This window comes from Cryptomeria japonica, chromosome 8, assembly GCF_030272615.1.
Source record: "Cryptomeria japonica chromosome 8, Sugi_1.0, whole genome shotgun sequence".
In the NCBI taxonomy this organism is placed as follows: domain Eukaryota; kingdom Viridiplantae; phylum Streptophyta; class Pinopsida; order Cupressales; family Cupressaceae; genus Cryptomeria; species Cryptomeria japonica.
Genome location: NC_081412.1, coordinates 719,401,553 through 719,415,660, shown reverse-complemented (window position 1 = coordinate 719,415,660; position 14,108 = coordinate 719,401,553). Strand labels below are relative to the sequence as shown.

Here is a 14,108-nt window from a genome sequence, read left to right as displayed (position 1 = left end):
GAGGTTATAATTCAGAATAAGGAAGATAAAAAAAATAATAAGCAGATAGAAAAAGAAGAAATAAGGAATGCATCCGCAGTCAATGTGACTGGGAAAATCCCTACGGGTAATAATATGAGGCTGGTAATATTATTAATGCAATTCGATATTACTAATGCCATTTAATATTATTAATATAATATTATTAAATATAATAGGTGGCTATTAATATAATATAGTATTGTTAATAGAACAAGTTGCTGTTAATATAATATCATATTGTCAATACAATATGATGTTGATAATGTAAAATAATATTGTTAATTCAATACAAGTAATACGACATAAGAAGAGGAATATAAAAGGAAGCCAGGGTAGATCAGAAAGGGAAAAAAGAATAATATAATGATTGTAAATCTAGATATGGATATAATAATAGATATTAATATAATAATTATAATTCATATAACTAGAAATTAATAAATATGTGAATGATTTATAAATGAATCGGAATAAGATTAATTATTTAGTGTGGTAAGATAGCAAGTACTTGATAGACTAAAGAAAGAATAGAACATCTCAGATTTGATTCATGTTAAGATAGTCTTGACTGTTTATCAAGTTAGTTTAAGTCATAAGTACTTTGAAAATAGATTAATTATGGTTAAAATTGACTAAACCCTAGTAGGGGACATCAGAGCCTTGATCCTACCATCCTGCAGGGTAAAGAGGAATCGATGAATAATTCTAGTCAATAAGAAGGAATCTAACAATACAAGTATTTGCGTGTATGCATATATCCATGTGTATGCTTCGTTTTTTATGTGTATTCTCCATGTTTGGTGCATTCCTGATATGTTTCCAGCATGTTTACTCCATGTGTGTTTCCAAAGCCATTTCATATTGGAAGTCATTTTGAACACTCCATGATCATTGCTCGAGGACAAGCAATCTTGGGTGGAGCGGACTGTGATATCCCCACTTTGAAATGGAATTTAATAATAAATAATAATAATAAAATTAAAATATTAAAAATTAAATTATAATATAAGGAATATAATTAAATATAATTAATTAAAATTTAATTAAGTTCATGAATGGTTAAAAGACATGGAAGGAAAAGTTGTGACTCCCTCAACAATAAGATATAAAAAGGAGAAGAGAACCTCATTTGGGGGGGGATAACTTGGAAATCAGAAGTGCAGATCTGATTTAAATAAGAAGTGCAAGTCTGATTGTGAAAGGTTGTGTCCCTCTCAAAGGGCAGAAATAATGAAGAGTTGCACACTTTTAAAGTGTGTTAATGGTGAAAGGGTGTGTCTCTTGCCAAAGGGCATACATGATGAAGAGGTATGACCTCTCCCTCACATTGAGAGATATAAAGAAAAAGGAATCAAAGCATCTAGTAACATCACCATGGATCAGATCAGATCAGAACTGTTATTAAGTTACAGGCAGTAACATCCTTGTTCTTGGTGGTATGCATGGGATGTGTTTAATAAGTATGCTTAATATATGAAGCCCAATAATGTTCTTATGCAAGATTGATAGTAATATTAATATGGACTGCAATATATATGACAGTCATACGTAATTTCATATATATATTCATAATACATAAGAAATATTTATACTTATAGTCTAAATAATGTTATTACTGTCAGTGTTTAAGAAGATGTGAATGAGATGTTCCAAAGAGGGGCAGTCTAAATCCAAGCAATATGTTAAGTCCCAAGATAGGGTGGGGATCAGCGACCCATAATCCTTGAGGGTATAGACCCAAGATAATTAAGGGCTTGGATCTTTAAACTTTGAGGGAACCTATTGTAGTTGGTCTCTAAGTGCTTTATTAACATACGTAAACCCTTCTCCCTTAAAATTGAAGTAGTAGCAAGGTTTGATATCTATATTAAGAACTATGAATAATGAAATTAATCATCTAATGAGGAAAATAGATAAACACTTGATATTAACTAATTGAAGAATATCGATCAATTTTAATATATTGAAATAGATCAGGTAGGGGACATTACAGATCTTCAAAATTTGTTTCTAATGCAGTCTTTAATCTTTCAAAGGAAGTTTCTAAATTCATTTCAGTTGAACTCAGTCACTTGGGGAAAGTTCTGATTTTGTTTCTAGTCTGAGTTCAATTCCATGAGAAAGTTTCCATTTTTGATTTGAGTTCACGATTCGAACTCAATCTTCAATTTTTTCCAATTTGAAAACTTTCTAAAAATGCTTTCCCTTTGTCTTTCCAAATTTTGGAACTTTCTAAAATTAATTCTTTGTTCGAACTTCAATAGCTGGGCGGACTTCATGTGATTCTTTCCTCTTGCTAGTGGACCTCACCAAAATATTTCGTCACTATTTCTGAGCTTGGGCAGACTTCAGCAATTGTTTTCCCAATGAGCAGGGCAGACTTAGTTAAGTTTGTGCACCATTCATGCTTCATATCCAATCAAGGGCGGACTTTCTGAGTTTCTTTCCCAAGTAGGAAGGCGGACTTTGTGGAGTTTGTGCAGCACATACATCCCAAGGCGGACTTCATTCATCTTTTGTATTTGGTCTTTGTAGGAGGGCAGACTTTATGTGATTCTATGCACCACTCACCATCTCCTTTCACCTTAGGGCGGACTTTCCTTGACTTGTTCCTCTTCAACCAAAGGTAGAGCGGACTTTCCTACTTCCTTCTTCAATATAGAGCGGACTTTTATAACCCACCTCACCTCCAAATTATTTATTTCACCTTTAAATTTTATCATTCTAACCCCTATCTTAGTCTTGTTTGATCAATTTATCAACTTTCAATCTCATCTTGCCATCGTGGAGGGGTGTCTTGAGGTCTAACCGGTAGGGCAGACTTTGTTTGATGTATGATCCTTGGGAGGGCAGACTTTTTGATAGTTGGGAACCATTTTCTTATGCTTGATGTCTTAACCATAGGGCGGACTTTGATGACACTTTGCCTCAAGGCGGACTTCTTAAGACTTGATACCTTTAGCACACACCATAAAGGGGGACTTCTTGCTTTGAATGTTACTTCCATAAGTTGTTGGGTGGACTTTACTCAAGTTGAGAACTAGGGAGGGTAGACTTTGTTTATCATAGGCATCTCCACTCATCATCTTGGGCGGACTTTCCATCTCTAATGGCGGACTTTCTACAACTTAGGTGCAAAGTAGGGTGGAGTTTGTTAACCTTTTGCACCAATTACACCTTACCTTAGGCGGACTTTGAATGACTTGACACCTTAATTCTCCATTCATGGCGGACTTTACTCAAATTGAGAACTAGGGAGGGCAGACTTTGTTTATCATCCATAGGGTGGACTTTGAAGAGTTCCTTACATACATTCACAATCAACATTGATCAGCCAAACTTGAAAAAAACTTCAAAATTTGATAACTTCATCAATTTTCGCCAGATTAGAATGGTATTTGAAATCCAAACTCAGGTAAAGCATCCGAAGCATCATGACTCGTAAAATGTAGGAACTTAGTTTTTTGGGTCAAAACTTGGAAATCTTTGATCGCGATCGATGCAGGTCGATGGTACCAGTGCAAACCCTAGGTCCCCACTCCGAAAAAAGCAAAAAAGAAGACATCCCTAAAAGATAGGGAAAAATTTCTTAAAATAGCCATACTGGGGATCGGGCTAAAAATGCCAAAAACGAAACTTCCTAAAAAATAGGAAAAAGCAAAAAAAGCAAACTTTCTAAAAATAGAAAGTTGTCCAAATTTGTTCAAATCAATTGCGTTCTTCGTCCTTTGGTGTTTCTGGGCACTTTGACGGTGTCTAGACTTTGTTATCACTTTGCTTGCACAAACTGACTTTAAATCCTTAGGACTCAAACCGTTCAAAACTTAACAAAACTGAGTAGAACTGAAGCGGAAGGTCACGAGGCACTAACAAAAACCCTAGAAAGCAGGAAAGGAGAGGGTCGCCATCTTCAATGGGGTGATGTGTGAAAAAGGTCACAACAAGATGTCCATGTTGCCTGCCACTAGGACCAAGAGGGCAAAGATTTGCACTTGGGCTTAGATAGGACAATCCAGAAACCCCCTCTATGATCTTCTCTCCGACTCTACAATGATGGCTATTGTCTTTAGGGGATGAGACATAGATGGGAAAAGCAGGTACAAGCACCCCACTGATTAGGCCATCTCGGTGGATGTCCATGTTGCCTGCCCACCGAGGGTGAGTGTCCACTCTTGAGCTTAGTGTGGAGATTGCTGTGGGTAGACCTATCATGTCTCTTGCTCCAAAACCCTAATGTGTTTGAATAATATTATAGATATTAATATGTGCTATTGTCTCTATATGTGTGTGTGTGTTCCCTTGGTTATGGTTGTAGGATTCAAATCCAAGATCGTATTGTTTAAGGAGAACTCTTTCTTAGTAAAGATGTAACCCTAGCCCTAATATATATTCACATGTTCCCTTGGTCATGGTGATTGTATTGTTTAAGGAGTTCTCTTTCTTAGTAAAGATGTAACCCTAGCCCCAATATATATGCACATGTTCCCTTGGTTATGGTTGTAGGATTCAAATCTAGGATTGTATTGTTTAAGGAGATCTCTTTCTTACTAAAGATGTAGCCCTAATCCTAACTTGTTGCAAATGTGATTCTAGGGCAAATTTGGAAGGGGACATTACACCCTTATGCCCCACTGATTCTTATCATACAAGTCCTTGAGTGGGTGGCTTCCCAACAAGCTGGAGAACTTCATACACCTTAGGATGATCAACAAGGATCTTTATTCAAGAACACTCCCAAGTCAACTCCTCTCATCAGTCCTGAGCAGCAGAAATTGACCCACAATGGTGGCAGCCAATTTAGTGTGCATTCTCCTTCCCACTATATGGGCTTTCCTTTGCCCAGTGATCCTCTATTCTCTTGTGGCGACTGTTACAGAAGTTTCCTATGCCTCAGACAATGCTTAGAGCCTCCATTTATTTGGATGCCATCAATACAAGAAGCTGTGACAGGTATTTGGCATTTGGGTTTATTGTTTTTCAGATTGCCCACAATCCCAGAAATCGTGACCAACAGATATGGTGTAATAAACTCAGCAAATATTGAATGAAGGAATTGCTCAGCGATGGCTTAAACAAGTTTTGTGGCAGACATCAGTTCTAAATGAATTGCACCGTCTAGTCTGCAATTTGGCCCTTAGCACCTCATACGATATTCTTTGTATGGTGCGATTGGGCTCGAAATCACTCCCATATCCCTTACTTTATCCCCATGCCAGCTATTTTCTCATCCTCACACCACTTTTGCTGATTTTTGCACCCCTTTCTGGCCTTATATTTTATTAAGTTTTGCCTAGCACGAGTTATAGCATCAGACTTTAAACATGATTGTTCAATTACCTATAATGGATTTCCATGCCCTTACTCACTTAGATTAATTTTTGGTCTCCAATTTATTCCCTGAATTAAAAAATGATCTTCAGGCAATATGATCAATCTTTAAAAATAATATTCTGTCGAAACCAATAGATTTCCTTGAATCTGCTAATCAATTCAGCACAATGGTGACTCCTGGGTGAAATCGCTCAATTAATTGGGTGGGTTTTCTTCCACAAAATCGAATCGAATACTGTAAGGATTGTTGTCCTCTGGCTATAAAACTAAGCTTTCTCAGAAGCTAGGGTTTGTAGAAGTTTTTACAATAAAAATATTTGCCAGAATGTCCTTCCTCTCCTCAACTCCTCCTTTTGCCTGATGGATCTTTTCATAGGTTATATTTAAAATTTTTTTTTTATGACCTTTTTAAACAATTAAAATTAGATGTCTTTTTAATTTATTATTCTTTTGACAACTTAATTTTAATCATTTAATCATTCTCTAAGGTCGAATGAAAAGGGAACATTACATCCACATTCTGTTTGTGGGTTATTGAATAACACGCGAGTTTTTGGTAATTTTTTCAAAAAAATGCAGTTGATTGAAAATTACAGTCAGCCAAAACTCAGCATGCCAATTTGAATTGGCACAGCCTGACTGGTTCTCTATGATTACCCATGGTCTTTTTCGAAGTGTTGCTTCTATGGTACCATAAAACTTATTTAGAAAGCATCCAAATTACATGGGATAAATTGGAGTAACGATAATTATCCTCTTGTCACCATCCTTGCCATAAATTTATAGCCAGATCAATAATTCTGTCCATAATTACCATGGAAACTCACAACTAGGCCAATAACAAGTGGGTCTGATTTTCAAATGTTGTGAATCTAAGAACTAAACAACTTTACTTGAAAGCTGGATACTCATTAGACTTTAGAGTACTGGCAGCAATTGAGCAGGCTTAAAACACTAATATCTCCATCCACTGGGTGACCTGGAAATAAGTAAGATGTCTCTAAACAGAAAATCCACATAGGAGTTGGAAGGATGAATCAACAACTTCTTTTCAAATGGTTTGTGTACAAAACAAATTTAAGTTTGTTTTGCTCCATATGAATCCTGGAGAGCTTTCCTCTTGTTATTATGTTTTAGTATTTGTTCGATATAACATCTCATAGAATGCATGTGCAATTGTAATATATTTTTTTTTATACCTGATCAATCTAACCAGTGGTTATTTGCAAAAGCCTGTTCAACGTATTCAAAATTATCAGTGCATTACCAATAAATGGAAAACATATAGATATCATCTATAAGCATTGATTGCAAAATTTAAGTCTACTCTATTCAGAAGACAATTTTGCATTTTCTGTTGGTAGAAGAGAATAATGTGTAACTTGCTTGGGCTATTATATCCTCTTTGTTAAATATTATTGATCCTGACTCTGGGTTTTGCAGGTTGCTCGAACATTGGGAAAATCTCTCCGTGCTTTTCAACCTACAATAAGAGAGCTTCAGGTTTGTAAGTACTTGCTATTGGTGATATGTACCTTGAACGGGCATAATTAAATGCATTGCAATTTTATTTGTATGCACCATTTTAATATAACTCTGTAGTTAACTGATTCAGCAAAAGTAGAAAGAAACAAAAACTGTCAATTTGATTTGAAATTTCAAATGTCACTCTTTAGGAAAGAAAGAGGAAATTGTTCATGTTAGAAGTGCTTTTTGTTGCCATTATCTCTATTCTTTATTTTTATGTGCTTCATATATACAAATACTACATTAGAGGATTTTTGTTTTCAGGAAGTGTCAAGGGAATTCAAGAACACACTAGAGCAAGAAATTGGACTTGATGAGTTACGCTCTCCCAGTATTGACCCCTCCGTTTCTGCATCTCAAGGGATGGAACGTGAGAAATTGGAACAAAGTAAATACAATGATCTTGTATCTATTTGTAGTAGTTAATAAGAACATTTTTACTAACTTCTTTATCACATTAATGAATTCTTACCTTGAAAGATTACCTTTTCGCAAAAAAGATAAACAATCTAAGGGGTATTTCTTTCCTACTTTTAACAAATATTAAATTTAATCACTTGTTGCCTTATCTTTCTCATGAATAAGTAATCTTTTTAATGATTTTGATTCAATTACTTCTTCTGGTATGGTATAGGCCATTCTAGTTCATAATTGGATAAATAGTTAAAACATAGTATCTTATGTACTTCATCTTTTCATTTCCCTTAAAATTACACCTATAAATTCCTTCTGATTGAAAATTTGAAAATATGATGACACAGGTTTGATATAGACATTCTACAATTGTAACCAATTCGTATGTGAATCAATTTTACAATGATTCAAGTAAGACGCACTTTCATATTATTTGCATATGGAAAAGAACAAATTCCTTTTGTATCTCTCCCAATACTTTTCAGTCAAACATTTAACATTATTGTTTAGAGTTGACTTATGTGTAGTTTCTTGGGTTTATTAGCATATCAAAGTCTTTGGTGTATCCGATACAAGTTTTTTGTTACAAATGGCCCAAGTGGGTTTAAGTGATCTAGATCCCAAGAGATATTTGATAGAAAAAATTTAAACTAAAAAACTCTATGTATTATATGTGTGAAAGCAATAGTAATTAGAGATTATAATTAATCAAAGAAAGATACATAGGCGAGATATTAGGATTGGAACAACAAAGTTCATTAATATGTGCATTCTCATCCACTAGCTACAGCTAAGCTATGACTATGGATATTTAATTAATTTGACAATACAGATGTATACATAATATTATAGATCTGTGAAGTCCAAAGAACCATGAGGAAATTGAAATGGTTCCTCTTTTGTGTGACACTTCATCTTTTGATGGTTGAACTGAATGACCTCAAAATATAATGGTTGAATCCTAGGCCTACACCTTTCCTAGGTCATAGGCTGACACTTTTGGCAATGAGCAGTCCCACGTGTTGTAAGTGAACCTTTGTAGTTTGGACTATAGGTGTCTAGAATCCCAACAAAGTCAATGATGATGATTGTGTATGGCACCATGTCCAATCTACCCCCACTAGGATATTGTGTGACTTTTGATGGAGATGGATGGATGATCTTGGAGATTTGGATGTTCATTGAATCAAGACATGCTGAGGTAGACTGTAATATTCCTCTTAATTTTTTTTTTGTTTTTAGCAATAAGAGTTACAAGCAAACACCATAACCCGTTAAGGTTAGAGAAATAATCCAAACTGCTGAAAGGGAACCCTTCCACCTTTTGTTCATCGAGAGCCCAATCTGGGAGGGTGAGAGCATATGGTGTTCCGGGGATCGTTAGCACCATAAATCAAACTGAAATTACAATGCACAGGTAGCAAGCCAGCCCCTTCTGCTTATCCAGCAGGATAGCAACTGAACTCTTGGCGGTAAACCAGCCAAGGGAAAATAACAAGAAACTGAAACTCAATCACTCTACCGCGTATTTTAGTGGGAGGACATTACATTAAGCTATCACTCTACCGCATATTTCAGCGGGAGGACAATTGCATAATACTTATCACTCGACCACTTATTCAGTGGGAGGACTGAGTACATAAACTGAATTACAAAGCAAGGCGGCGGCTAAGCCAGCGTCTTCCACTTATGCAGTGGGAAATACAAATAAGAACAACAAGAATGATTGATTAGTACTACTGAAACAATCTTACAAAATAGAGATATGAGATAAGATAAGAAGCTTAATGCTGATCTCAAACAATCCACTATTAAAATCACACCACACTTGAGCACTACTGCTGTTCTAATTCTGCAAGCTAGAAAACACATTATCCAGCCACTACCAGAAACACCAAAACACTCATGACTTTCTCTAGACTAGCTGGAATCACACCAAATAAAATGCAAATGACTAATATAACATAGGCAACCAATCCAATACCTCAAACTCACAACTTGGAAGCCCCGAATGTGTTGCATGCATCCCAAGGTAAGTTTGAAAATGGCGCTACAGCAGCAAACTTCGATTTGCAACCAAAAATTGTGATGACCACCAAAAGCCACGCTAAGATAGGAGAATGATTGTCTTCCCAATACGCTTCCAAAGAGCCGATACCCAAAACGATGCAATCACTTGGTCAAGAGGTACAAGCAAAATATGGTTTCAGCAACTCCACGACCAGCAACAAGGAAACACTGCAAAATCCACACAAAAATCTCCACAATTTGCAGAACACTCACGGACAACACTGGAATTACAGGAACACAACTAGGTACTATCTTCCAAGTACAAAACTGAGACTTAGCTAGGAAGGCACACTTCGAAGCTCAGATTTTCAATCGCCAAACCAGCAGCATAACAATGCAATTTCATAAGATACCAAAATGAGAGCCCAAGGTTCTTATTTATAACTTTTTGCTCCACCAAATTCAAATGCAAATGTACACAAATACGCCCAAATTACATGTCCTCCAAGGCGTCCAACACATTTGAATTTAATTAAACATGTCCTCCAAGGCGCCCAACACATTTGAATTTAATTAAACATGTCCCCTCAAAATGGCGTCCACTTATTCCCAACTCCCTAGGCAAAGTTCAAACTTTTGCTAGGTGAGCAACTTGCAATATTAAAGCAATATAAACATGACATGTTTAATCACTCTCAACGCCACCTGACTAAAGGAAATAATAATATTAGTAGCATATATTTATCCTTTTCCCTAAGTCACCCAAAACACAATTAATTAGTAATAAAATAATTATATATTAAACCTTAGGATAAGGAAATAATATTTAATTCAATAACTTATAACTCCGGTATTGATTAACATCAAAATCAAGGATGAAGCTGTGCGACGAAGACCATAGAACTGTGTTGAATCAGGGCCCTGTCCGAGACTGCTAAAAATAGAAACGTTCAATACTGCCACTTACTAAAAATAGTAAGTCATGAAATACTTCTCCGAAAATCATGATCTTCACACCCAGAGGAAGAGCTTGGAAATCTCAGTAAGACAGCATCATGCAAACAGCCAAACCCTAACTTACTAAAAATAGTAAGTTCTCACTTCACCAAAGAATCCAATGCATGCTATGCTACTCTATCATGAAAAACCCAGAAGGAAACCATAGACAGAACTAAAGAATTCCCTCTTGATAAACCCTAAAAAGCTCAAGTAGAAGTCCAGAAAAGTTGGAAACCCCAATTCTCCTTTCCAAATAGCCTACGGGTCTCCGGAATAGGCCAATGGACCACTGAACTAATCACTGCGGAAAAGGGGACATTACATAGACCTTCCTTGATTGGTAGAGATAGTGACTGGGACGATGACTGGGATGCGACCTCCAACTTGCACTTTGTAGACTTGATTTGATTCATTATCATGAAGTGATGTTGAGAGATATCTCTTGATACTCAACATTATCCAGTTTGCTTAAAGTGATGATGATGATGAGAAGCAAACTTTGATTAACTCTTGTAAAACTATCTGCTCCCTCGATCATGCTCGATGTAGGTCTTGCAATGACTTTGGTTGATCCTCCTTCGTTTTCGACATACTTGGTGAATGATGAAACTGGTTGAATGTAGCTCTTCATTGTACTGACTTTGATTCTTGGATTCCCGAAGGGAATTCAAGATTGTAAAACATCCTTCCATGATGTAGGTTATCCTTCCTTGATGCCCTAGTTCCTTGAGGTAGTTGGATGATTTCTCCTTTGCACTCCTGTGATCTTTCCATATCAATGTGATAGAATGAGAACCTTGAAGATATCCCGCTCTATTGCTTGCAGGCTTGCAGGTATGCAATTGAGGTGGTGAGTGTCTTTAAACACTTTGATATCTTCTCCTCCTTGATGTTCTAGTGTCTGCTGACGAAGCTTCTTGAAGAGGTTCTCCTTGTATCTTGCTTCATCTCCTGCAAAACAAACAACGAGTATCAAATACACTTGATATATAGATTTAATAAGAACATATAAAGAGAATTCGCCCTCATGAAGTGACACTTGAAGTTGTTTTAGCGCTCTTTGGAGAGGAGTTCTTGAAGTTTATTCCACCCTTGATGTTCATTAAGTTACCCTCGTCTTGCCTTTTTTCATTCTTGAAATTCACTTTTGCAGCTCAGAACATGAAGTTTGCTCCCCTCTGTCCATTCATGAAGTTCACTCTTGCATGTTGAGTTTGTGAAGTTCAATGTGAAATTCGCTCATGCATGTTAATTCATGAAGTTGAGATTTGCTCATGTAGGTTTGATCATGAAGCTGAGATTCACTTATGTATGTTTGAAGATGAAGATTGCTCTAGATGGTGTGCACGTGAAGTTTGTTTCAATCAATTCGTTCCAATCTTCTAAGTCATGAAGTTCACCTTTGTAGAAATTTGCTCCAAATCTTCCACTCATGAAGTTCGCTCCAAACCTTGAACTCATGAAGTTTGCTTAAAATCTCTCAAACATGCAGTTCACCCAAATTATGAATTCATGAACTTCACCTTCATAGGGAATTCACTCCATTTTCTTAAATCATGAAATTCGCTCTCAACCTCTAACTCACGAAGTGCATTTTGTAAAGTTCGCTCCAAAAGGTGAAGTAATCAAGTAGGAAATTCGCTCCAAATGCTGAACTAATGAAGTTCGCTCCAAACTTGCAACTCACGAAGTATGAAATTTGCTCCAAAATGCAAAGTCATGAAGTTCGCTCCAAACTTGCAACTCATGAAGTATGAAATTCGCTCCAAAATGCAAAGTCATGAAGTTCGCTCCAAACTTGCAACTCATGAAGTATGAAATTTACTCCAAAACATGATGTCATGAAGTAGGAAATTCACTCCAATTTGTCAGTTCATGAAGTACATTTGAAATCCTCTCTAACATGAAGTCTTATTTCAATCACCTTGCTTGCTAAGCTTGCTTGTCTCTTCCAGACATGAAGTTCGCTCCTAATCATGAGGTCATGAAGTTCGCCCCAAAACATGCAATCATGAAATTTGCTCCAAATTGTAAACTCATGAAGTTCGCTTGGAATCATCTACTCATGAAGTTCGCTTCAAATTGAATCCATCCAAGGCAAGTGTCATCAAACATCCTTCGTTTCTCTTTCAACCGCGCTCATGAAGTCTCACTTATGTGTGCCGATTGATGAAGTTCACTCCAAAACATGAAGTCATGAAGTTCGCTCTAAAAGTTTAACTCATGAGGTTCGCTCCAAGATGCCAATTCATGAAGTTCGCTCCAAGATGCCAAGTCATGAAGCTCGCTCCAAGATGTCAAGTCATGAAGTTTGCTCCAAGATGTCAAGTCATGAAGTAAGTGGTTCCAAATTTCCTTCATCTCTTTATCTTTCATTTCGCTCATGAAGCCTTGAAGGTGAAACTCGCTCCAATATCTTAACTCATGAAGTTCGCTCCAAAAGTGCAACTCATGAAGTATGAAGTTCACTCTTGAGTGTTTGATCACGAAGTAAGTGTTCTCAAATCCTTCACTTCATTCCTTTATCGCCAACCTCGTTCATGAATGCTTGAAAGTGAAATTCGCTCCAATATTCTCATTCATGAAGTTTGCTTCAAGTTGTGAAGTCATGAAGTTAAAACCTAGAGAAGACTTAGAGATGAGGCGGATTACAAATGAGGTTCACGATCATTTCATTGCACAAGAATTCAATCCTTGGAATAATTCATTCAAACGCTCAAACTCATACTTACACCAATTCTCAATCAATGCACTCAAAGGAAAATTCGGTCATCTATCACTCAACATGAAGTGTGGTTTTGAGGCTTGGAGACTAAGGTGAGTTGACATCTAAAATTGCTCATTTGCATTTCGCCTTGGACATCTTTTCTCCCTTACAAGATGAGACCTCTTGGAAACAACTTCGGCCAAGGGTAATTAAAGCAATTGGAGTTTACCTTCAACCTTGAAACCTTGGATTGTCGCTACTAGCAACCTCTTAGACTCTTCAGTTGAGCTTCTGATTGAGTGACATGACCTCTAAACTTTACTTACTTACTTCACATTTCACACAAGGCTATTCCCCTGACTCCTAGCCTCCTGATCTTATATTCCCCTTCAAATGCAAAGGCCAATAGCTAAGGACATTAACACTACCTAGAAAGTAGGAAAAAAGTGGGGGTCCCCATTTGCGATGGGGCGATGTGTGAATACCTCACAACAAGTTGTCATTTTAATCGCCTTGTATTTTCTATTAATGCAACTTCATTGTGTTTGTTGTACACACTTCATGAATGGAATAAATGAGATTTGTTCATTGCATTCTAAGTCTATACTAGACTTTAGTTCTTTGAGTGACATTATTTGTAACTTTAAGTCATGTTTTTTTGGATAAAGATTTAACACAGTCATCCAAAATCTTACATGGTATTAGATCAAGGTTGCCCATAGGCTAGTTCTCATTCCCATTTTGTAAGTCTTGTTTGTTAGGTGTTTGCAAGTGACCTTTGGCAAGTATTTTTTTCTTGAAAAACTTCTGAAGCCAATCTAAGATCACCATTACGTCTGGGATATATGGAGGGTTGGTACAGCCATTTGTTTCAAAACCCTTGGAAAGCAAGTTAACAAAGTTTGAAGGTTGTTGGTTATCTATATTTTTTTGCATGTTACTTTGTTTAGAGGCATGTTGGAACAAATTTGAGCTCACAATTGCATCTGGAGTGCCCAAAAACTTAAGGACCACTTGTCAAATCTTTCAAACTGGACAACTTTGTTAGAAACTTCATTTTTTCTTTGGTTTTGCCCAATAGACAACATATATTTCAAGG

General features: G+C 36.6%; 1 protein-coding gene across 3 annotated transcripts in view; it reads left to right on the top strand.

The window, feature by feature from the left end:
- LOC131074226 (sec-independent protein translocase protein TATB, chloroplastic) overlaps window positions 1-14,108 on the top strand; it is a 54,171-nt gene that overhangs the window by 23,043 nt on the left and 17,020 nt on the right. For all 3 annotated transcript variants that reach the window (XM_058010804.1, XM_058010803.1, XM_058010802.1), the window contains exons 3-4: window positions 6,796-6,855; window positions 7,144-7,267. In XM_058010804.1, the coding sequence (XP_057866787.1) occupies window positions 6,796-6,855; window positions 7,144-7,267 (184 nt within the window). The remainder of the gene's footprint in view (window positions 1-6,795; window positions 6,856-7,143; window positions 7,268-14,108) is intronic.